This window comes from Ammodytes marinus (assembly GCF_949987685.1).
Source record: "Ammodytes marinus genome assembly, chromosome: 6".
Lineage (NCBI taxonomy): Eukaryota > Metazoa > Chordata > Actinopteri > Uranoscopiformes > Ammodytidae > Ammodytes > Ammodytes marinus.
The window spans coordinates 14,751,829-14,777,500 of NC_137235.1; the positions used below are offsets into that span (position 1 = coordinate 14,751,829).

Consider the following 25,672-nt stretch of genomic DNA (forward strand, 5'->3'; position numbering starts at 1 on the left):
AGCGCTCCTCCCACTCCTCTCTATACGCTGCTCTCCTTTGTTATGTCTGTGAATTTAGATGTCTTTTAGATGTTCCAGTCTCTCCTTCTTTTTCCGACGACTCCAGACTTTTTTCTTTACTGTTCTTTCCCACCATCTAGCTTCCTCCTCCTCCTCCTCCTCCTCCTCCTCCTCCTCCTCCTCCTAACCCTTCTCAATACAATTTCTCTCCTTTGCTTTCCTCCAAGTCCTACAATTCCTCCACTTTCTCTTTCTTTTTGCCTTCTTCTCATCTTTCCATCTTTCTTTCTTGGACTTTTCCTCTGCTTCTTATCCTTAATTTTACCTTAACTCCTTTCCTATTCTTCCCTCTCCTCCTTGCCACCCTCTTTTCTCTCCTTCCTTCTTTCTTTTCTCCTTCTCATCCTCTTCCCTTTGTTTCTTCCCTCCCTCCCTCCCTCCTCTTGCCCCTCTGTCTTTCCCACCCCTGTGTTCCAGCGGAGGAGCAGTCTGTCAGCAGGTTGTTCCTTTGTGCTTGATCTAACCATGTGGCTGCCAGGTTCTTAAAGTGGAACATGGTTCTGTCAAGCACCATGGAACGGCCCTGCAAAACCCTACAGCATGGCCGAGATGCAAGAGACAGCAATCTCACCCCCCCCGCGCAACCTGTGTGTGTGTGTGTGTGTGTGTGTGTGTGTGTGTGTGTGTGTGTGTGTGTGTGTGTGTGTGTGTGTGTGTGTGTGTGTGTGTGTGTGTGTGTGTGTGTGTGTGTGTTCAAGCATTTCCCTGCGTAATGTGTGATGCCGTTTTGTTTGTGCGTGCTGTGGTCTCCCAACTCTAACGGTTGCTTTGTAGTCTGACAGGACTGAAAGACTCCAATGTGTTTGTTGTTGCGTGGATGCGTGTGTTCCTGTGTTCACATCTTTCTCACTCTCTCTCTTTCTCGCTCTCTCTCTCTTTCTCTCTCTCTATCTTGACAGTTTGTGTGTTTTATGAACTTGGCTGCTTATAGGCAGTGATACACATGCAGCAGTTTCGAAATAATGCTCACAGGGAACTTTGCACACAATCATAATCAGGACTGTTTGTTTTTTTTGGTTAATTTTTACAACTTCCACTCCAGACAAAAGCAGCACACAGCCCCTCTCTGCATTATTTCAAAATTCCGGCATTGTATCACATCCTTTAACTTTGGCCGACTGCAGTGTTTTTGTTGGACGCGGCTTCCAGTAAACGCTGGGGTTCAACTCCTTGCACAGGACACAGGCGTTTCTCTGACGTTTTGATTGTGATTGTTGTGACCCAAGGTACGGAGGACTACCGCAGTAAACTAGGAGGGGACTGCTTCGCCGACTTGGCCTGCCCAGAGAAGTGCCGTTGCGAGGGCACCACCGTGGACTGCTCCAACCAGAAACTCACCAAAATACCCGATCACATCCCTCAGTACACTGCCGAGCTGTGAGTCACACTGCATTCTGTCTTAACACAATGTTTTTTATCCATGTTTGCGGTATGGATCGGCCTTGATCCCCTCCTCCTCCTCTTCCTCCTCCTCAACCGCTGTCTTTTCTGTTGTTCTCTCCCTTTTGTCTGCGTGACCACCTCTTCTCTTCTCCGTTCCTAGGCGCCTGAACAACAATGAATTCACTGTGCTCGAGGCAACGGGGATCTTCAAAAAGTTGCCTCAGCTGAGGAAGATGTGAGTCAGACAGTTGTTGTAAAACGGGAACAAAGCGTCACATGTGCTGTCGGCGAGTCATACTTGGGTCACAGAGAAAAAGACTATGATCGTACACATGTTGACATAGAAAATAAACTATGAGTATTTCTCTTTACATACATTACCCTCCTATACTCCACATTCCTATTGTTATTGTATTCCTATTGTTGCTGTCTTTGCCCTCCCTCTTGTTTCCATGCCTTCTCACCTCCATTGCTCCTGCTACCGCCTCTTTGCAGTAACCTGAGTAACAACCGCATCACCGACATAGAGGAGGGGACATTTGAAGGGGCCGCGGGGGTCAATGAACTGATTCTGACCTCCAACAGACTGGAGAACGTACACCACCGCATGCTGAAGGGACTCGCTGGCCTCCGCACACTGTGGGTACACACACACACACATACGTAAACACACGCGCACACACACACAGCTAATTAGATGCATAGGCAATCACATTATGTGCAATATTCAAATATGCTGTCACACTATGTGATAAGGTCCCCACAAACAAAACAAAACATGTGAGCATGCATAATTTACAGGTTTATATTATCATAAATTCATTATTTTTTGTTTTATTCATTTTTTTATGAAAACAACTCAGTATGTTGAAACATGTTTGTACCGTATGCATGTCTGGTTGTGTGTGTGTGTGTGTGTGTGTGTGTGTGTGTGTGTGAGCAGTATGCTGAGGAGTAACCGTATCAGCTGTGTGAGTAACAGCAGCTTTGTGGGGTTGAGTTCAGTGCGTCTGCTTTCGCTCTACGACAACCAGATCACCTCCATGAACCCTGGAGCCTTCGACACTCTGCACTCCCTGTCCACACTGTGAGTACACACACACACACACACACACACACACACACACACACACACACACACACACACACACAAACACACCGACACACACACACACGCACACACACACACACACACACACACACACACACACACACGCACACACACACACACACACACACACACAATAAATTCCATCTCCTCTTTTTGTTCGTCCAGCAACCTCCTGGCCAATCCCTTCAACTGTAACTGTCACCTGGCCTGGCTTGGCGATTGGCTGAGAAGGAAACGCATCGTCACCGGTAACCCCCGCTGCCAGAATCCTTATTTCCTGAAGGAGATCCCCATCCAGGATGTAGCTGTCCAGGACTTTGCCTGTGAAGATGGTGAGACGGAGCAGACTTACACTTTACACATGGCGCTCTGCAAAACATCTGCAGCCCCGACTAACTTTATTATTCTGTCATCCTCCATTCACTCTCCACCACTCTGTCCATCCATCCATCCATCCATCCAAACCATCCATCCATCCATCCATTCATCCATCCGTCTGTCTGTATCAGGTAACGATGACAACAGCTGTTCTCCAGTGCTGAGATGTCCAGCAGAGTGTTCCTGTCTGGACACGGTGGTGCGCTGCAGCAACAAAGGCCTCACCACGTTGCCCAAAGGCCTTCCCAAGGAAACCACCGAGCTGTGAGTTACAGACCAACACATCACTTAGGACAATCTAAAAGGCTTTAGAGTGTATATGGCTGCCATACCACAAAGTATTTTTTCCTGTAGAAAAACATGTCCAAACTTTTTAAGTAAAAATAGTTTTTAGCTTAGTAACAGTGCCTTTTTCCAGATAATCCAATGGCTTTTTAAATGCTTTATGTAGATGAAGAATGATGATTGTGTTAACCCATAAGATGTTGATTATTCTGTGATATGGAGAAACTTGATATCTTGTGGACAGTGATGATATGCATCTATGTTAATTATGCAGTGACAGATAGATTCAAAGGCAATTCACATTGGCAGTATTCACGTTTGAGGGATTTCTGTAGCGTATACAACTGCCATTATTCGCCCGTCTCATTTGACAGATTCACGTCCAAACTTAAACAAATGTTCTTTGTTACTGCGGGAGGTATGTTTGTTACTCCACACACACACATGCTTCCCACTGTCTTTGTACTGTGAACCTCTTAACCTTATCAATGAATGAATTCCAACAGTTTCACTTTGGGTGTGTTAAAATTACAAGAGGCAGGGATGGATACTGTTTGTAATAGTCAGTTTAGTGACGTCATTCGGTCCACCTGCGTTCCTGTCAACAATTCAGATGCTGTGAATTGATCAAATTAACAATTGTCAGCTGTGCTTATGCAGGGACTTTGGGATAAGACCAAAGTTAACGTGGGACCTAAAAAGTTGTCAGCTGCAGAAAACTTTCCGTAGACAAACACACACACACACACACACACACACACACACACACACACACACACACACACACACACACACACACACACACACACACACACACAACCACACAATCCCTAATGATCGGAAAGTAATAGACCTAGATTAAACATCAGTTAGCAGGCTTGATGATATCATTCCACTCTTTCTCCTGTGGGAAACGTGATTTTCCCAATATTAACAAAGACTTAATTAATACACTGGATTAATGGCACATTGTTATAGAGTGAAGGAGATTGAATTTCATCGTGCGTAGGGTGAGAGAGAGAGGGTGGTTATGCTGTAATAGAGGGCCTGTGGGGATATTAAACTCCACTGTTTATTATGGCTGTAGCAGTAATGACTGCTCACACTGCTGCAGATGAGGAATTTCCCTCATAGTTAAATAACTTCATTTTCTCCTCTTTCACAATCCCCCTTACCTCCATCTCTCTCTCTCTCTCTCTATCTATCTATCTATCTATCTATCTATCTATCTATCTATCTATCTATCTATCTATCTATCTATCTATCTATCTATCTATCTATCTATCTATCTATCTATCTATCTATCTATCTATCTATCTATCTATCTATCTATTTATCTATCTATCTATCTATCTATCTATCTATCTCTCTCTCTCTCTCTCTCTCTCGCTCTCTCCCAGGTATCTGGATGGTAACCACTTCACGCAGGTTCCTGTGGAGCTTTCCGATTACAAACACTTAACACTCATGTAAGTCTCAGCCACATGCCCTCAGCACACCCACGTGGAAATCAATTCACAGATCACAAACCAGCAAAAAAACACACAGGAAGAACACACTTTTATTGAGGATTGTGACTTGGCGTGTGTTCCCTGCACACTGCTTCTTGAGAACCAAAACTTAACTGAGTGGTGTACTAGAAGCCAGGGGATCTGTGTAGCTTTATTTGTTTGGCCCCGATGTGGGCGTGACAACCCCCGAACACAGTGAAGTACAGCAGAGTATGAGCTGCGTATTGTCTGATGTGAGCGTTGACACAATTGTTTTTGGCGCATGTGTTGACAGTGCTGCCTGTGTGTGTTTCAAGTATCTGCTATTGTTTCTTTTCAGTGATTTGAGTAACAACCAGATCAGCACGTTGTCCAACCACAGCCTCAGTAACATGTCCGAGCTGCTTACCCTGTGAGTCTGGCTTTACATCAGTCCCTTTGCTCCGTCGGTCTGTCTGTCTATCTGTCTGTTTGCGTGTGTGTGTGTGTGTGTGTGTGTGTGTGTGTGTGTGTGTGTGTGTGTGTGTGTGTGTGTGTGTGTGTGTGTGTGTGTGTGTGTGTGTGTGTGTGTGTGTGTGTGTGTGTGTGTGTGTGTGTGTGTGTGTCCAATATAGGCCATCATACAATAGGTGGGTCATATCCGTGGTAGTTTTTTTTTTTTTTTTTCAGTGCACTGTTGGCAAGAAATACACAGCAATTTATATTTTATCACAAAGCTTCTACAGCTGTTCAAAATGGTATTACCATACAAGTCAAGAAAATATTTAGCTCACAAAAACTACTGCATAAAAAATTTAAAAAAGTTGATAAATAAAGCAGGATTAAACATTTCGGTTTGTTTTGGGACAAAGGGGGTCGAGGGAGTTTATCTTCTATGTATCGTAATACGTTTTCAGTTACAGACATGAATGTAGTTTGGGTGCAAGATGCTTTGTATTTGTCCTTGTCAAACATGTCTAGGATAACATGTGCATGTGTGACTGGTTGGTTGTGTTTGTGTGTTGGCGTCTGTGTTTGATTGACTGCTCTGCTCTATAGAATTTAGCCATAAACAAGATTGTGCTCTGAAATGCCTCGCCGTGTTTGAAAATACCTTGAACACATTTCTGCATTTGTCTCCATTTCAACTTGTTTTTTTAATTCCGTGTAAAGAATCCTGAGCTACAACCGCCTACGTTGCATACCGGTGAGGGCGTTCGATGGACTCAAGTCTCTCCGTTTGCTGTGAGTATCTGTCATGACACATGGAAGTTAGTGTGTAACTCGGACAGATTTTGGGTCCTGGATTGATGCTTAATAAGTTTCTGTGGACCTTGCCCTTTTCTCAGGTCTCTCCATGGTAATGACATATCACTGATACCAGAGGGTGCCTTCAAAGACCTGTCATCGCTCTCCCACCTGTGAGTGACGTAAAAACACACACATACACACACACACACACACACACACACACACACACACACACACACACCGCACTCTAGGATTGAAGTGTCTACCTTTTTTTACCTTTTAGAATTGCAAAATAAAGAAAACATTGTCATAACAAAAGAGCCTATTTTCTCATCATCAGGAAAATGTTTTTGCGATGAGGCTTGTCTGTGAAAATATCAGGCTGCCAAAAGTAACTGTACTTTTTCTACAGCATTGGGCGATAGATCCAAATATTTCGCGTTTAATTCAAAGGTCGGTTTATTCAGTGGGAGTACCTTCCTCCCTCGAGAAAAACCTCCACCCTATTTGGCTACAAAAACCTGAAACCTGGTTTTGTTAATTATTTGCTAAAATAATGGAATTTTGGGGAAATTGGTTAATTTGATTTTCTGTAAACACAGCCACACCTGTTCAGGGAGGACTCAAGTGCAAACTCAGAACAGTTCAACCATTCAGACTGTCTTCAATAAATAGTCAGACAAGCAGCATAGAACACAGGAGACTCCTGTGGAAAATAATACACTGAGGGAACAAAGTACTGAATAATTGTTGTCATACACTTAAGAAATATTACTTGTCCCTCTCTTCAGTTTATTAGTGTTTTCACTTAGCATGGTTGCTCAAAACTGAGCACCTCTGTCGAGAGAGTGCAGAGGTTATATTGGATGCACACAATAGGTGGATGGAAGTGACAGACAATGCTAAAAGCTTGAGTTACCTGCTCGTGGGAATGCCAGTGAGGAAGTAACAGTATCTGCCCCTGGGCCCTCGCTAAGATCAGCACCACGGATAGCGCCTGTGACAGACTGCTGCTTATTCTAGTTATATCTGCACACAGGGCTAATATTATCCCTAACCACAACAAAAGTGCAAGCCTGGTCGTGGCACTAACTTCCTTTTCCTTATTGTACTACAACAGTTATATGTAAACATTTTTTAACCTTAAATGCAATCAGGGAAAAATGTGTCTCATCTTATTGTACAGTGCTCCCCTTTGTTATTTATTTGTTATTTATTTTTATTCTATTGTATTATATCTTGTTTTAAGATAGAATAGCCTCTGTACAGGGTACTTAGCTGTTACTTATTCTTATGTTCTACTTTTTTACGATTCTTCTTATTTTCATTTTTTGAATTTTCCTGTTATAATGCTATTTATACATTGTTTGTATTGAAGCTGACTCAGGGAGATTCGCACAAGAATCCCAATGCACTTGTACTTGTACCTATGCAAATGGCAATAAATATATTCTATTCTATTCTATTCTATTCTTATAACTTAGTTAAATCACAATAAAACCAAACCATGGCAAATAAGGCTGTGGATGGGGCGGAGAAGGGAGCTGTTGCAGCAAAGGGTGTTGGCATGAAACTATCACCAGAGGGACAAGAGTCATGAATATGATTGGATACAACTCAGGTAGTAGCCAAACAGCTGATGAATAAGCCAGTCACTGTTGAGCATGAATAGAGAGGCTGATGCTAATCAGCTAATGCAGGCACGACTTCAGTGCTCTGCCTGAAATAATGAGATCCCCCATTAGTAAATTGAGTTTCCCAAGGAAAACCTAGAGAAAATAAAATGTTACACCAGTAACATAATCTTTTTGAGAAGAAGTAGTAAGGCAGTCTATGGGAAGTGTTTGAGAAATACTGCCGTCAGCACTGCTACCAGCATGAGATAGATTTTCCCATTCATCTTAACCACATTCTCAGTTATTTATGGTAGGAATATATACCTCTGTTTCCACACTAAATGTTGTGCTAATGTACAACTATGAAAAGTCTGAAAATATTTAGAGAGTGACACAATCTTTCTTTTTCTCACAGAGCTCTGGGTGCCAACCCTCTGCACTGTGACTGCCACATGCAGTGGCTGTCAGACTGGGTGAAGAGCGGCTACAAAGAGCCTGGCATTGCCCGCTGTGCTGGGCCAGGGGACATGACAGACAAACTACTGCTCACCACGCCTTCCAAGAAGTTCACTTGCACTGGTAGGCATACACTGTCGTACTCATACAGTACTGTAGCACAGGAATATACATGCACATGCTAGAAGATACTGTATACATACATACTGTATATTAATACACACTTATATGTTGGGTGAATGCACTTTATTAGGTGTCCAAAAACAAACGCATGCACACACATGCTTTGAGGTGCCTTTACACACATGTAATGTGTAATATATACAGTAAACACACAGTATACTTAAAGAGGACTCCTAGAGGAGACCACAAGTCGCCATTCACAAATGTCACTGTCCAATGAAAATCATGTATCTCCAAAATGCAAACTATTAGTACATCTTTAGATAATGTGAGTTTTTCGTCTGAGTCTACAAATAATCTTCAGACATGGATGTGCTTGGTTTCCACTGGACAGCAATGAAATGTTAATGTTAAGTACACACATTTTGAACTGTGAGCGTGATTGTGGCTGTAACTCATCATACTGCTAAATGCTATAAACACATGACTGAAACCTATTTTCAACCTAATCTTAACTGACGCACTGTAGAAGTCCCGGGGCCTTGTGGTTTTCTGGTGCCAGGTAAAGTAGCAGATCATATCCCAGTACTTCCTCCCTCAGTCGCTCCCTCCCCACAGCTCCTGGAGACAGTCCCATGTCAAGCTTTCCTCGTATACCGTTCTGCCCTGACCAGACTGAACCACTCCTATTTACCCTTCAGCCCTCCTGTTCTGACCAGCTTTGTGTGTCCCGACTGTTCCAACACGATGTTATTCCATGAATGTATGTTGGGAATATGCGTGTCCTCTAGTCTGTACATGTCTTGGCCCTGCAAAGAAAATCTAAAATATTTCTCATTTATAACCCAGTAATATATCTGCAATTCTCCATACAACTTTTAACTCTAATATTCAAAACTCCTTATCACTTTGAATAATCTTCTTGTGCATATGTTTTTTAAGTGTTTACCTTACACTATAGTACAGGTAAACATTTGCTTTTTATACAAAACATGTAAAAAAAATACATTGATGCGAATGGGGGACAGAACACCATGTTTATCTGCAGCACAAAAGTGAGAATTCTAGGTTTTGTTCAGGTCCTTGACGATGTACAGCTGTCTGCTTGAATGTCAACCTAAGTGCTGTTACTGGTCTAACCCCCCCCTAAATGTAGAATGTTGTATGAAGTTAATCGTATCTCTTTGTGTGTGATGTGTGTGTGTGTGTGTGTGTGTGTGTGTGTGTGTGTGTGTGTGTGTGTGTGTGTGTGTGTGTGTGTGTGTGTGTGTGTGTGTGTGTGTGTGTGTGTGTGTGTGTGTGTGTGTGTGTGTGTGGTGTGTGTTGACATCACACAGGTCCAGTAGATATCAGTATCCAGGCTAAGTGTGAGCCCTGCCTTTCCAATCCCTGCAAGAACGATGGCACCTGCTCCAATGACCCTGTGCACTTCTACCGCTGCACCTGCCCCTATGGATTTAAGGTACACAAACACACACACACTCAAAAGCACACGCACACACGCACACACACAAGGCCAAAAGGGTTATATCTACTCACTCAGGTGTTTTTTTTCTGTGAAACTTTTTATACCAGTCTTTGCTCAGAAAAGTTACACTTGAGAAAGTGAATACAACAGTTTTAACGAGTATTAAGTATCTGTGTGTGTTTGTGTTTGGATTTAGGGCCAGAGCTGTGAGGAGCCCATCCATGCCTGTATCAGCAACCCGTGCCAGAATAGCGGCACATGTCACCTGAAGGAAGGAGAAGGAAGCAACTTTTGGTGAGAGATTACACATTATTTTTATTATTTTATTATTCCTGTTTTTTTGGCTATTATCACTGTGGGTTGTGCAAAAGAGCCTCTCCAACAATTTTACACATGGATATTAGTTTACTTGTCTTGAGGAATACTACTGCTATGGAAACTGTGTCCTGCCACATGTGGCTCTGGAGGGAGGTCATATACAGTCTGAAAAAATAATCCTAATTATGCCAAACTTACATTTTTAAAAGACATGAGCCTTAACCAGTCCAGCCAAAGATATTATTGAGTTGTATTATGGGAATGTAGGATCCAGCCTTTTTGTAGCTAGACCCATGTCAGGGACTAAATGTCCAGATAACTCAACTTCTGTTGCATTGGTTTCAACCTTTCTTTTCTTGTGAGTCCATCAACCTATTGGAATCTTACTTTTACGAGTACCCCTTTAACAGCAGGTCAGCTCTCTATATTTTTATTTGTGTCTTTTTTATTTTATTTATTTTATTATAGACCTTGTGATTAAACTAGTTAATAAAAACCCCTCTGTTCAAGTAACACAAGTGAAAACGCCCCCAAATGTCTGTTGTGTCCATTACATTGCAATGTTGCATTTGCCACCAGCTAGTGGCGAAAACAACTAAATGATTCCTTTTTGTTCACCTGTACATAAACATATTGCTAAGTCATGCACACAACCAGAGAGCTTGCTTAAAAACACAGAGATGTGGTAAACAAGACATCAGTTACCAGATTCTAGATACCAATTCACAAGTGATCATTGAGAACACATTAGCGTTCACAGCATGTGATCTGTGGGCCCTCAGGAGATAATTCCATCAATGATACTGCAGCACCACTAATGACAGGTTGGAATGAGTGTACAGGAGGCAAAGGGCTCAGGGGACCAGCTGTGTGCACTCTGCCTGTCTCTGAGCTGGACAGCCCCCCTGTGAGAATTGTCTTCTCTTCATTAGGCTGCTTAGTACAAACAGAAGAGGAGCTAACGCCTGTCTGCATGCTCGTAGCTGATTTGAACCTCCCACACAGACAATTAGACCGGCCCCAGAATCACAGTTCCTCCTTTCTCCTTTTCCCTGTGTTTTCCCTCACCCTCTATCTGTCTTTTCTGATTATTTTACAAATCAGTCACCTGCTCCGTGTCTGTATTTCAATCTTTGCACGCTTTCTATTCCTTCTCCGGCAGGAGGGGGGGGGGTGGGGGGGTGGAATATTCATTGTGAAGAAGCCTTCATTGCCTATATAATGTGATATTAATCCACTCGAGTGTGTGCCGCATAAGAGCTCTTTATTTGACTCATAATATACCACTGCGTGTGTGTGTGTGTGTGTGTGTGTGTGTGTGTGTGTGTGTGTGTGTGTGTGTGTGTGTGTGTGTGTGTGTGTGTGTGTGTGTGTGTGTGTGTGTGTGTGTGTGTGTGTGTGTGGATAAGCAGTAATAAACCTGAGTAGTAGCTACAAAGTTGAAGCACGCTCACCTTAATAGTAAAATGACTCTCTACTGGGGATATGCAGATGGGGCCGACAATGGTGTTATGAACCGTGTGTGTGTGTGTGTGTGTGTGTGTGTGTGTGTGTGTGTGTGTGTGTGTGTGTGTGTGTGTGTGTGTGTGTGTGTGTTTGTGTGTGTGTGTGTGTGTGTGTGTGTGTGTATCATCCAGGTGTCCAAAGGTTTATCTTGACTCTGTTCTGTATGCAGCCCTACATGGATTTACCCTTTGATACCTGCTTATGTGTATTTGTGTGTGTGTCCGTGCGACCTCAGGTGTGTGTGTCCAGAGGGCTTTGAAGGGGACACATGTGAGATCAACATCGATGACTGCGAAGACAACGACTGCGAGAACAACTCCACCTGCGTTGATGGAATCAACAACTACACCTGCATGTGCTCAGCGGAATACACAGGTAACACACTTTTTTTCTTGAACAATAAGTCCTGTATGTTTTTGTTGTTGCCACCAGTCTAAGAAATCACGTTTGTTCATTGTGGTATGGAAGATGGCTAAAAGTGCTACAATACCCACAAGCCTTTCTCCCGCAAGCAGTGTCAAACTTAAAATAATTTCTAGCTAGGTGATTGGATGTCTCATGCCAAAATACACCTTGGGAGTCGTCGACAATGTCTAACTCAAAGTTTTAACACAGTTCCTTCGACACAGAACCAGATATTTTTTGTACTGTTGAGTTTTTTCCAAGCTGTGGAAGTGTTCCATGTGTCACGTAAATAGTCTATAAAATGAGTGTGTGGAGAACTTCACAGTTCTTTTCTCTTTAAAATACTGTATACACACTAGATGAAGTAAGCCTTTTTTATGGCCAATAACTGCAGACAAATCATGTTATTTATTCTATCTCTGGTCTGTTGCTACTTGTTTGTCTGCTTTTGTACTGTGCTGATCATCTCTGAACTGCTAACCTTTGTGGCGGTGTTCTCTCTCTCTGTCTTTCTGTGTTTCGCTGTCCTGTGTCTTCTCTTTTTTCTGTCTCGCTCTGCTTTCTATCATCTGTCGTCTGTTTTATTTATTTTGTGGTTGCAGCTGCTACCAATGAGGTGGAGAGAGGTTAGTCTGTTCTTCTCTCTGTCCTTCTTTTCCCCCTCTCCACTTCATTCCATGCTTCCATCCTTTCCTTCCCTCCCTCATTTCCTGTGCTTTATCCACGCTCCCCCAGAAACGCTACACTCGTCACCACAGATTTGACATAAATATATGTAGCCATGCTCCATGTTAGCAGAGCATGACCTTGATGTTTCAAACAGGCCGCAGAGTTTGTAACTTGCCCTCTCAGATATCTTGGGTTATTCCGCTTGCTGCTTTATGCATACATGTCTGTACTAAAATCCACACAAAAAGTCCTGTAATGTTCCTGGTTGACATTTTGACATAAAGGAGGAGGTTGGTAATATTTTTGATTTGGTCAAAAAAATGTATTGAAAAAACAAAACCAACATTGGTTTGCCTCTCTCTCAACACTGTCCCATTTTCAGTGTGTGTCTGTGGAACTCAAGCCCATTTGTTTCTGTAAATCTTTAAGAACATGTCACAAATATGTATTGATAATACAAGACAAATATTTAATAATAAGGAACAAGGCGAAAATGAAATGTTAAGACAATGTGTAATCTGCCACATGCAACCTTAACATCTAACTCACAATATACCATATTGTCAAAGATTGTCTCTCTGTTACTGATGCAGAATTGCACTGGAATATTTGTACAAATAATTCACACATTAATGTACAGAAAAAAACAAAGAAACAAAACAGCAAATACACAGACACTGGCCGTTTAAATATAACGTGCGTTTCCATTCATAAATATGAAGCTATTAAGCTGACATGACTGCTTCTAAATAACAGTTACTAATGAAACTGAAGCACAAACATGCATGCACATCTCGCCCCTTCACACACACGTCCTCATCGATCCTTAAGTATTCCCTGACTCAACTTCAGGAGTATTGGTTCACTCCCTGATGCCTCATCAGCAATTCCCTTGGAGTTCAGAGATTCAGGAAGGTCTGGATCCACACAGGACTATCTTCAGGAATAAGGCATTTGCAGAGATGAGATCATTTATCAGACCACAGTGTTGGTTCTGGCCACAAGAGAGCCATCCATCATACGAGTGTGCACCCGTACAACACACACACACAACACACATATTTCTGTGTACGCAGGCAGCACAACCACATACATGCAAGGTTTTATATTCTAATTTAACTTTATGTATTACATTGATAATGCGATGCAAGTATTGAAAATGTGTTGATTTCTCTGTGTGTGTGTGTGTGTGTGTGTGTGTGTGTGTGTGTGTGTGTGTGTGTGTGTGTGTGTGTGTGTGTGTGTGTGTGTGTGTGTGTGTGTGTGTGTGTGTGTGTGTGTGTGTGTGTGTGTGTGTTCCTAGGGGAGCTATGTGAAGAGAAACTGGATTTCTGCGCACCAGAGCTGAACCCATGTCAGCATGACTCAAAGTGCATTTTAAACCCTCAGGGATACAAGTGAGTGAACTATACGCACACCACACACACACACACACACACACACACACACACACACACACACGTGCAGGGCTGGTGGAGTTAGTTGTGTTTTCCTGTTTCTCTCCTGCTGGATTTGAGTACTAACATTATTTTCACATTGAAATAAATGAGGCACTGTTTATTTTCCTTGAAAATATAATTTGTGTGTGTGTGTGTGTGTGTGTGTGTGTGTGTGTGTGTGCGTGTGTGTGTGTGTGTGTGTGTGTGTGTGTGTGTGTGTGTGTGTGTGTGTGTGTGTGTGTGTGTGTGTTTGCATGGAGGGGAGGTGTTGGGCGTGTGATTTTGGCCCCCCTCATTAGGTTTCCTGTTCAGATTTTATCTGAACCTTGCTTTATTCTTACTCCCTTGCGGTGTGCTGTGGTTGGCGTGTTGCGCCTGTGCCTCTGTATATGTGTGTTTGTGTCTGTTGCTAAGCTTAAGAAATATGAAGTGTTGAGGCCAGTGTCTTCATCATACAAACATAAATGTTCCATTAATTGTCTAAATCCCACTTTTCTGTCTGTATTTTCGCAACTGTTTAACATCAGGACTGTGTGTGTTACTTACTGTTTAATGTGTATTTGAATGTCCTCCAGAACAGGCAAAAGGAGGATTGCTTGTGTTAAACTGTCTTAAACATTAGCACGCAATGTATGTTTAACCAAGGATGGAGGATTTAAGTTCACTATCAACAAGAGGTCTCTGTATGTGTGTGTGTACATTTTAGGTGCGAGTGCACTCCAGGATATGTAGGTGATCACTGTGAGATTGACTATGACGACTGTGAAGAGAACAAGTGTCAGAACGGGGGTCAGTGCATTGACGCCCTCAACGGATACACCTGTGTCTGTCCAGAGGGATACAGGTACGTTCCACATCCCAGCAGGAACTCATACATAATAATAGTCATATCAAAGCACTATTCTGTCTCTTCAATAGTTTTAAATCTGCTAAAGAAAATTCAAACACCTGCATTTGCTAGACAATTGTTTTTCTGGGGTTGCCTTAATAAAACATTGCTTTTCCCCCTTAGACTGTGCTAAATGTTTGCTAAATGTGTATTTATTTGGAGTGAGTGTTGTAGAAGGAGCTCCCTCTTGTGTTCATCATCAGTTATTGCTATCTATCTATTAATCCATCCATCTATCTATAAATGCATCCATCTAGCACTCCATCTATCTATCTATTCATCTTAAAGTTACATTATCATTGTGTTGTTCTGTATTAGCAAGAAGGAACTATTGTAAATACTCTCCTCCATGTTGGTTTTGTTCAGGGTTTGATTTCCCTACAACCTAGCTTGTAATTCCTTCTTGGCTGCCAGCTCTAAAATCTCAGATTTGAAAGTGTCCCTTAAAGCAGAAAAAATGTGCTCGAAATCACATCATGTTCACACTTACACAGGATATACGAATGAGTTTTAAAAAAGTATTTAAATTTCATACTGTAGAGCTCACTGCAAATAACCTCTGAGAGTACTTGAGTGTTCCTGTCACTATCAGACTTCCCATCCAAAAGAACACAATACTAGGGAGGAATACTCGCTGTATTCAAGGTTTTGTGAATGTGTGTTGCAGCGGGCTATTCTGCGAGTTTTCTCCCCCGATGGTCCTTCCTCGCACCAGCCCCTGCGACAACCACGAGTGCTTCAACGAGGCGCAGTGCGTTGTCATGGGCACAGACCCCCGCTGCCAGTGTCTCCACGGCTACGAGGGTGAGCGCTGTGAGACCCTCGTCAGTGTCAACTTTGTCAACCGCGAGTCCTACCTGCAACTTCCCTCCAGCGTCCTCTTACCGGAGACCAACATCAGCCTACAGGTATGAGCTTCAAGCAAGTTTCAAGCTTATTGTTTTGATTTCAGCAATGTTACTGTTTTGTCTCACGGACATCTTTTGAGAGTCCAGTTGACATTCTCTAATCACAATGCATCCTGGTCCCTCTTTCACTCCATTCCAAAACAAATGCACACACCGCTTGCACACGCTTGGGCTGGTATCATAAAAGCACTACCGCTTTTGTCCAAAGATGCCGCTAGAATCAACGAAAACTGAAAGTTCCTGGTAGCTACTTTAAGTAGTAGTTTGAATGCAGGAAAAATGGGAGTAGTCTTAGATTGTTGTTCTGTTATTTTTACTTACCTAAGGTATTTAATCTACATAAACATCCCGCTATGTTTTTTTTATTTTTAGATTGCTACAGATGAGGACAGCGGCGTGTTGTTGTACAAAGGGGACAACGATCACATTGCCATGGAGCTGTACAGGGGACGCCTCAGGGTCAGCTACGATACGGGCTCTTACCCTCCTTCTGCTATATACAGGTACATGCATATACAAGCAGAACTGTCCAACAGCACACTCCTTGATAGCGTGCCATATTCACATGATAAATGATCTCTCTCCCGTTTCTCTCTTTCTCTCTCTCAGTGTGGAGACAGTGAATGATGGCAGTTTTCATGCAGTGGAGTTGGTAGCATCAGACCAAACTTTGTCTCTGTCAATCGACGGCGGGCCGCCAAAATCCATCAACTCCATCAGCAAACAGTCCACACTCAACATAGATTCTCCACTTTACCTGGGAGGTAAGGACCTGAGTACTGGGGGCTGGGGAGGGGGGATCTTTGTGGAGAATTCAAGAAAAATATATATGGTAGAGAGTTCAGTGTTTCGCTTCAGGTCATAGAGGATAATTACCTCTATAGATGTATGCATTCATCAGGAAAATGTGTCTTTTCCTTCATGCCTTAAAGACTGAAAGTACCTCCTTTGCACATCACTTGGTGTTTGAGGACATTATAATGATAGGGGAGTATTTTTTATATATTACATTGTTGATGTGTGAAAAATAAATCAAAATAGATTCATAAATTACTCTACTTAAATGTATCTTCCTATGCTGATGCATTTTTTTGTTTTGTAAATGTATTGTTTGATCGTTGCACAGTATCCTACAGATGGCCAAAAATTAGAAGTGTTGTTTTCCATGGGAGCAAAGTCCCAGATAGACAATCTTAAACATCACTGGTACAAAATATCAAACCACAAGTATCCTCAATGCGCAATTTCATCTACAACTAGAAGTACCCTAATCATTGAGGAGTTTTGCTTGAGTAAAGCCATTTTTCTCACTGGGAAACTATTGCACTATTTTATCGCTGGCTGGCTTTATTTCTGCTCTCTTTAGTGGAGGATAAACGCTGTAGCATGTGTGATGGCTGAGACCAGAAGAGAGACACAATTTTCTCTTTTTTTCAGTTGTTGGTTTACAACAGATTTTGTTAAGTTTGTGTGCTAGGTCTTCACATCTGTCAGCGGGCTAAAATGTAGACGTCATGTGGCGAGTCTGATCCTCTGGATCCTCTCCATCTTCAGTTGTTCCCAATCCAGGACTAAACCTCGTTAGTGTTATTCATTAGTCAAACATCCTGCCAGACTAAAAAGTTATCATTTTCCTAAATGCAAAGTCCTACTACATTCATATCCTAGTATTTTTAAATACTCAATAATACTAGTTTTGCTATTCAATCCATTGTATCTTGGTCTATCCTCTTATTTGCGCTTGAATAACTTTCTATTGTTATTCCCTCCATCCAATATATACTTTGATATGTACCTCTGCAATAAAAATGCTCTCAGCACTGTACAGTGCGACAGTCTTGTCTGTATTTGCTATTAAAATGTATTACAGGCAAAGATAAATATAAGTCCACTTGCTCTTGTGCGATAGGTTTCTAAGGACCCGTGCAGCACTGATCTCTCTTCACTCCTTTCTTCCTCCAGGTATGCCAGAACGTGCGTCAGCCTCTGGGGGTCTCTCGTCTCTACAGCATAGCTCAGGGGGACGCAATGGCACCAGCTTCCATGGCTGCCTGCGTAACCTGTATATCAATGGGGAGCTCCAGGACCTAGGTGCGGGGCTAGTGGGGCTGGAGCCAGGCTCTCCAGTCACTGGGACAGCAGCCAGCAGCAGCATCAGACAGTGGCTGGGCCATGGAGTGGAGCCAGGCTGCCAGCCCTGCCAGACCGCCACCTGTCTCCAGGGAGACTGCCACCCAACAGGCCATAGAGGTTTCACCTGCACCTGCCACCCTGGCTGGACGGGACTGCTGTGCGACCAGCAGGTCAACAACCCCTGCGATGGCAACAAGTGAGTGTTTTTTTGGCACCACTCAGACTATGTGTCAGTTATTGATTGATAACTGTATTGGTATAAGTACAGTGAGTACAAGGTTTGACCAGGTTTTTACCAGGGTTATTTCAGGCTTTCAGATGGACTTAGCTAGAAGATTTGTCCCCATCTTAATCTTTCCGGTCACTTCCTCCTCCATCCTCAGGTGTATCCATGGTACCTGCCTACCCATCAACTCCTACTCCTACTCCTGTCGCTGCCAGCCTGGTTTTGCTGGCGTTCTCTGTGATGAGCAGGACCAGGAAGCAGCTAACCCCTGCACTCTGTCTCGCTGTAAACATGGCAAATGTAGAGTGTCGGGCCTTGGCAAGGCATACTGCGAGTGTAACAGTGGATATACAGGAGAGGCCTGTGACAGAGGTGAGAAAAACATAGATCATGTTTGGACTGGATACACATGTATGTTGGGTGTATCAATTACTACCAGTGTTTACATTAAACTCACTTCTCAATTCTTCTAAAAACTAATATCTAATATGTTCAAGCTGTTTAGGCTAAAGCATGTTTCTCCTGACAAAACCGCTTTTCTGAACTCTCATCAATGATTTCCTAGCAGTGTGTGTGTGGCTATCAGTTTTTCCGTGTGTGCATTAACATTTCTAACCCGTTTTTCAACTCAGCTTCTTCTGAGCTTCCTCTTAATGTCTCACGGGGAAATAATCAGGTGAGACTGCCTGGTCACATCTTACTGTCAGCCTCTTGTTCCTCTCCAATGCAACCCAAACAACATTTCCCAGCTACCCCTGCTTCACCTTGTCTTCACCTCATGCAACATGTGGCTCAAGTACTGAAGTTTGCTTTGGATTTGTCATCGTTCAAATGATGCACTGTGACCAGAAAGACACAATTTAAATTTAAAAAATAGTTTATTTAAATGTTTTCTTATCCAAAATAGACAATCTTGTCAGATTCAATTTGTGTGCACAATGATTCTTAAAACTCACGTTAAAAATCTATAGAATTTCTTAGCTAGAGCTGACAAGAAACAAGTCTGAAAATGAGACTGTGGTTATACCCCGATTAATTGATGTGTTTTAAATGTTCCTTTTTTAAAAGACAAATATTTGAGTTTTTCAGGACCCTTATTCTGAATTTCTGAGTTTTCCTTTTTTCTTTCTGACAAGTTTAAATTCAGTGTTCTGTAGTTGCCTGGATTTAATGCCCAATATTTCACAATCTTACTAAGTTTTACCCCAATATTTTTTCATCACAATTTCAAATTCCTAATTCCAAATTTCTCAACATTTCACATTACTTGTGGTTACCTCCCCATGGTGTCACATTGTTTCATTTCACTTTCCTACGCTTGTCCTCTCCACAGCCCACTTCCATTTTGAGTGACTGTTTGAGTTTGAGTTCTTGTGACTTGATAAGATCAGATGTTTCACTGTGACTACAATAAAGAACAGTTCAGAGCGTGGATTAACTTGTACCTTCTCTGCTCCCTGCTCGCGCCCTGCAGAGGTTGCCTGCCGAGGGGAACGGATCCGAGATGTCTACCAGAGACAGCAAGGCTACGCGGCGTGCCAAACCCAGGAGAAGGTCTCCCGCCTAGAGTGTCGGGGCAGCTGCCCGGGGGGAGCAGAGGGACAGGGCACCTGCTGCACTCCCCTCCGCAGCAAACGCAGGAAATACACCTTCCAGTGCACCGACGGCTCTTCTTTCGTCCAGGAAGTGGAAAAAGTGGTCAAGTGCGGCTGTACAAAGTGTTCCTCGTAAAATTTAAAAAGATAAAAAAGAGACATCACCCTCGGCAGATAACCTCCCATCCATATGTTTTATGTTCCTGCCCGCCTTAGGCCTACTTGATCCCCGTCCCCCTCTTGTCCAAGCTCCCGATTCCTCCTGAGAACCCCCGCCCTGCCCTTCCCAACCCCGTTTTGTTTTAAACCCCCTTCAGAAAAAAGGAAAAAAAACACAAAAAAACATAAACAGCTAAAAAAAAGATTAAAAAAAACGAGTTTCTTTTTTTTTGTCAGTGCTGGACTGATGATTGATGCTTCCTCGGTGGGGATTTTTGAATTCTATTGTAAAGTACAAAAACAGACTTATTTTTTATTATGAAGTGGAGAAAAAGACAAAAAAAAAAAGTATGACGAACTAAAAAACACGAGTTTACTTTTTCCTGACATCTACTTCTTTTTGTTTGTCATGATGACTCCAATGGTGTGCCACACTGTCTTTTCCCTGGAGGACTGAACCGGTCACTGACGGCTGACTGCCTCCCGTAGACTCCCTGCTTTCCTGTCTGTGAGTCGTGTGTTTTTTAGGAGTAACCTTAACCGGTAGTACCACAGACTCACCACTAGGAGAAGCTGCATTAATGCATGGGAGACGAGGGGCAGCGATAACCGCCTCCTACACACAAGAAACCACCACTATAATCTGAGGTCTCTCTTTACCAGACCTCCTGAACCCTCTGAAACTGTGTGCAAGATCCTACACACAGCTGTGCTCAAACTCCTGCTCCTTTTTACAGCTACTGAACAACACACACAATCAGACACACACACACGCACACACACACACAAATGCTCTCACCTGTAACGCATTACCTGCCAGGTTAAATACACTACTCTCTGTTTATCTACACCCCAGTCATGAATGACAAGTATTTATTGTATCATAAATACCTGTACTTATTCAGTAGATCCCCTTGTGTATCAATCTGATTCTTTTAATATATATTAATTTATATTTGTCCTTATTTTTGTATTAAAAAGACATAATCTGTCAAGATAGCTGAACTAACAAAATGGTGTCCTTTATTTTGGTTGAAGAGAAGTTGTTTTTTGATCACTGAAACTATTGTGCTTGCCATAGACTTTAGTTACATTTTAATCTGCAAATGTGACGTGAAGACATTGTATATTTTTGTCGCGTTTCCTGAGAGTTTGTACTGTGCCATTACCAGAAGGTCTTTATATTAGAGTATAAATGTATAGATAATTTCCCTACCTATGTATTTCACACACAAATCCTGTGAGTAGCATTGACCCTAGAGGATGCTTAGAACTGTTTTTACCTTTTTAACAAATTTATGCTTAAAGAATACTGTGACTTTTTCTAAATGAAACTACTTTGTTAGCCCCTTGGTCTCCGACGTTAACATGTTGCTGCTAAGTTTTTGTACCGTAGACTTGGATCCTGATCTGTATGTTATATAGAACTTCCTGCTCCTACTGTACAGGGGCACCTTGTGTAACAGATAAATATGCCCCCACCCCCACCTCTACACATGTGCATTGTGCTTTATATTCCCCCTCTTCTCCATCCTCAGACTAATGTCAGTTCCCTGACTGATGTTTGTTTATTAAACACAATATTTACCTCACACTCCTCACCTTTGTTTTTTTTGTTTTGTTTTTTGCACTAAGAGGTCCAAGTCACAAAAAGTTACCCCTCTACATACTGAACAATAATGATTATTAAAGTTTTGAGGCACAATAATGTTGACAGTAATCTTCCATTATTCTTTAAAGATGCACAAAATTAAAATAGTGCAATGACTGAGACAATATGTCTTCATCCTTAGCTTTACCTCTTTTCATCCCCTGTCACTCTCTGGTCAAACATTAAAAGTTCTACTACGACTTTTTAGTTCCTGGTCTCATATGCTCCCTCACACACCCTAAGTATTTCTGGGGAATTTTGGATAATGTGCATAAGTGTAAGATAATTGTTTGTAGTCCCACTATACCAAACAGTACTGGGGAATATCTCTCTTATTGTCAACAAATCCCATGATGAAAAACAACATTTAATTGTTGAATTCCCACTAACGTGTAGTCATTGTAGCGAAAGCCTGATGTTCATAACTCTATTGTTGTGCGAAACACATCAATAAGGCACACCGAACTGTAGCTAATGTTTTCCCACATAAACTGCCCCGCTGCTGTACTAACTCTCTAGCATACCAAATTAGGATTAATCCACAGTCTCTCCAGTGCCCAGCTGTTTATTTTGTTTCATAAATTATTTTGCCCTCTTCCATAGATGAAACAAGTTTTTTAAGATGTATATCTTCTGTAGGAATAAAACAGCTTGTAGCAGAGGGCCACAGACAGGGTGGGGAAGACAGAAATGCATTGTTGATTTTGATGTTCTAATGGGATGTGTTGACAATAAAAGCATACAGAAAGAAAGAAACAGCAGCCTTTTTCCTTTAATGTTTCTGTATTACAGGTTGTGCCAACATGGACCACTAAAAAATATTTTGAATAACTTGAAACATTTAATTAAATAATAGATAACATTTACAAAGATCATAACAACTTCATAGATGGAAACTTCATCATGCTAAACTTAAATGTGATACAAAAAATATTTTAACATGTGCAAACTGTAATATATCTGACTGGTCACAGGAGATCGGTAAGTGTCATGTATGCTTCAGCACTGAGCAGTGGAAACACCGGCCTGTGTATCTCTCCGCTGGGTGACCTCTAGACAGGCTTACTCCTATAAGGTCTGCCCAACAGTGTAAGACCCGTGTGGGGACTTTAAGGGAGAGATGACAACACACAGGACATCATAGGATCACAGTGGTCAGACACACGGCAATATTCCAATTCAGGGTTATGAAACAGCACTTGAAAACATAAAAATCCACCTCCTCCTATACAGTACTGAAAGCACACAAAACAATGTGATCAGTACACTACATTGACTGACTGACAAACAGAAGAAGTGTGGTGATGGATTCAAACTTACATGTTCAGTGTTGCATCCTGTGGTTGGCTTGACCCCAGAGCAGATAGCCATGGCTGCACGTTCATTGTTTATTGGTCTGAATGTGATGAAACCTGGTTCAAACTCCCCTATCATATGAACAGAAAAAAACCTTGATGACAGCAGGATGAATTTGGTCTAGTTAGGGTCATTTATATAATTTCATAATTCAAGGATAACCTTTAACCTTGAAATGTAATGGAATTTTGATTAGCTCTTTAGTTTGTGGTAAATTTATATAGTAACGTTTTTGTAAAATCGGACAACATTTATAAAATTAGTATTAGATATTTTAATCATGCCATTCCAGATTGATGTTAATCCATTATTGTGAACATTCTTTTTTACAATCACTTTCTCTGAGGCTTTTACCTCTTAGGATGGGTCCATAAAACATTCTGGTGGACTCTCTGTCTCCATGGTCATACACAATAGGAATAGCTGGCCCTCTGTTGCTACAAGAACCAACGTTGTATCTCACTGGATATTGCTGCAAGAACAATTGAAGTAGGACAATTTAAGTGCATATTACTGAAAGTTTGCTTGGGTAGTTAATTACTCTTGAAATATTGTTGTATTCTATATTTTATCCATTTCTTACCTAGATTATAATTCAACATGAAAGTTACCCAAGTTACCTTGAAGAGCTGAAGGAGGTTCCCTCCGTACAGGCGGAGGAAGCGGTTGTTAGTGTGGTAGCGGAGGATGGCTGCCAGATTCCAGTGATCCTGTGGGAAGTTGTTAGGAACATGCCACACGGACATGTCTTCAGCGTGTATATCATAGTAACCTGGATTCTGTGAAAGTATACACATTGTCATGGTTCTAATTTTGTTTCACATTGAACTTATTTTGCATAGCTAGCCTGGCACCGCCCGCTTAGTACGTCCGCTCAACTGAGCGCTGATTCTAATTGTGGTTACAGTAATATAACATTGCACTTACTGTATTTTGCATAGCTCAAACATTAGGTGGAATTGTTGTTTTTGCTCATTTACTCAGTTACTAGACTTTAAGTAACGTTTCAAAGGCTCTGACTCCCAGAGAGAGAGATCATTGGAAAGAAAATTTGCTCCTCAGCAGGAAAATGTTTGGGTACAATACTACAGGGATCAGGCTGGGCTATTGCTGTCTTAACCTTCCACTACATTGGTTCAGACTTAAATATCTCATCAGATATATTGCCAAAATATTGTGTATAGACATTCATATTCCCCACAAGATGGTGGTGAACTGACTTTACCTTTAGCACCACCATGAGGTTGGCATTTTTTGTTGTGAGTGAAATATCATTAAAACTATTGAATAGATGGTCATTTGGTACACATATTGTATTCAATGTCCCCAGATGGCAAGACCATAAGACTTTGGTTATCCCTGATTGTTTCATCTTGCACTACCATGATATAAAAGTTTAAATCATCCAGTGACATGTCCACATGTGCAAGATGAGTTTCATATAGGAAAAGGGATATCTCAATCCGTTACTCAGTACGAAGTCAATCTATTTCAAAATAAATACATAAAAGATACAGTACAATCTACAATATATAATATTTCATGTTGGGAAAAATCCTAATATGAGATCCAATTCAGAAATGTGTGTGATTTGCCCACAAGAGAGACTTCTTTTGTGTGTGGCATGTCTGTGATGAAGTACCTTGAAATCAGCTGAGGTAGCACCCTCTGCTGTTCCAAAGGTGTTTCTGTTGGACCAGTTCCCGTCTCCATCTGGCAGGTTAGCGTTGTTGCCCTGTTGGCTCGACCAGCGGTCGCCCAATGTGCACTTTCCATAAACGCTGTTCTCATGGACGCTCGCCACCAACGTCCAGCCGCCTCCCGCAGTGGTCATATCACAGAAAGTCTGATAGACCATGCCATTAGCAGTGGTCAGGTAGTACAACCCATCTGGAAATATGAAAGTAAATGTTATTGAGAGAAAATACTTTGAACGCCCTATATTTGTTCAAAACTGCTTGATGCTATTTCAACACATTGTATTATTTCTGGACTTTACATTTTCTGTTGCTTTAGAATTGCTTGTGTTCAATGTGAGATGATTGCATTAAGAACATCTCCTTACCTTCTCGTTCATCATCTGTCCATGATCTCTTTACAGCTCCTTGCAACATAACTGGATCTGTTGCTCAGTTTCTCCAAATGTTGGAAGCTTGTCCTGGTGAAGTTCTGAATCCTCTCCTCCAAAAAAAATGGCTTTTGTGTGGGGAAGCTCTTCATTTACTGAAATTAAAACTATGTTTTATAAAATATTAAAGTTAGCATTGATGTATGGGGGGAAAGTACAGTGCATGAGCATATACAGGAAATGGCTTGAATGTATGTGTTGTATTTGACCTTTTTGTGAGGGAGCAGTTGTAGAGGAAGCATTTGACACTAACACCACAACCACCGAAAACGAAAGTATATAGTAAAACATGGCTGTGAAAGAAACATATTATATGCATTCAAACATTAAAGAAGACGCTTTTATTACAGGGAATGTTATCCTATACACACATAAAGTATTGCAAACCTGACACATCGATCTAACAAAGTCAGAAATTTTTGAGTGGTTTGAGAAGAACTTTCCAGAGATTTAATACAGGTTTCAGAACTAGCATCAAGTTTTCCACCCATAATTCGGAAATATAAAGTAAGATATGGAGACAAGAACATTTATCCACATATCAAGGTTCATTATGTCTGAACCGCACTTCAATACTAAGCCAAATCCCCATCCCCAGTGCACCTTTCTTTTGTAACAAAATATATACAGGTGAAACTCGAAAAATTAGAATATCGTGCAAAAGTTCATTTATTTCAGTAATTCAACTTT

At 41.7% G+C, this 25,672-nt stretch overlaps 1 protein-coding gene and 1 pseudogene across 4 annotated transcripts in view; one reads left to right on the forward strand and one right to left on the reverse strand.

The window, feature by feature from the left end:
- slit2 (slit homolog 2) overlaps positions 1–22,176 on the forward strand; it is a 90,414-nt gene extending 68,238 nt beyond the window's left edge. For 2 of the 3 annotated variants that reach the window (XM_080029404.1, XM_080029406.1), the window contains 22 exons: positions 1,287–1,437; positions 1,604–1,678; positions 1,939–2,082; positions 2,387–2,530; positions 2,720–2,886; positions 3,064–3,196; positions 4,618–4,686; positions 5,048–5,119; positions 5,860–5,931; positions 6,036–6,107; positions 7,969–8,132; positions 9,470–9,594; positions 9,797–9,894; positions 11,660–11,799; positions 13,802–13,895; positions 14,644–14,781; positions 15,494–15,734; positions 16,107–16,237; positions 16,344–16,498; positions 17,697–18,063; positions 18,251–18,465; positions 19,568–22,176. In XM_080029404.1, coding sequence (XP_079885530.1) covers positions 1,287–1,437; positions 1,604–1,678; positions 1,939–2,082; positions 2,387–2,530; positions 2,720–2,886; positions 3,064–3,196; positions 4,618–4,686; positions 5,048–5,119; positions 5,860–5,931; positions 6,036–6,107; positions 7,969–8,132; positions 9,470–9,594; positions 9,797–9,894; positions 11,660–11,799; positions 13,802–13,895; positions 14,644–14,781; positions 15,494–15,734; positions 16,107–16,237; positions 16,344–16,498; positions 17,697–18,063; positions 18,251–18,465; positions 19,568–19,824 — 3,224 coding nt within the window. In that variant the 3' untranslated portion in view covers positions 19,825–22,176. The remainder of the gene's footprint in view (positions 1–1,286; positions 1,438–1,603; positions 1,679–1,938; positions 2,083–2,386; positions 2,531–2,719; positions 2,887–3,063; positions 3,197–4,617; positions 4,687–5,047; positions 5,120–5,859; positions 5,932–6,035; positions 6,108–7,968; positions 8,133–9,469; positions 9,595–9,796; positions 9,895–11,659; positions 11,800–13,801; positions 13,896–14,643; positions 14,782–15,493; positions 15,735–16,106; positions 16,238–16,343; positions 16,499–17,696; positions 18,064–18,250; positions 18,466–19,567) is intronic. The other variant, XM_080029405.1, reaches the window with a different exon arrangement.
- A 390-nt stretch (positions 22,177–22,566) lies between these two features.
- LOC307252307 (intelectin-like) lies at positions 22,567–25,074 on the reverse strand (annotated as a pseudogene). Its single transcript has 7 exons — positions 24,920–25,074; positions 24,497–24,744; positions 23,475–23,633; positions 23,209–23,326; positions 22,819–22,925; positions 22,698–22,733; positions 22,567–22,605 (listed from the first exon to the last, which is right to left on the reverse strand). The product of its transcript is annotated as an intelectin-like (transcript).
- Positions 25,075–25,672: the final 598 nt, after the last annotated feature.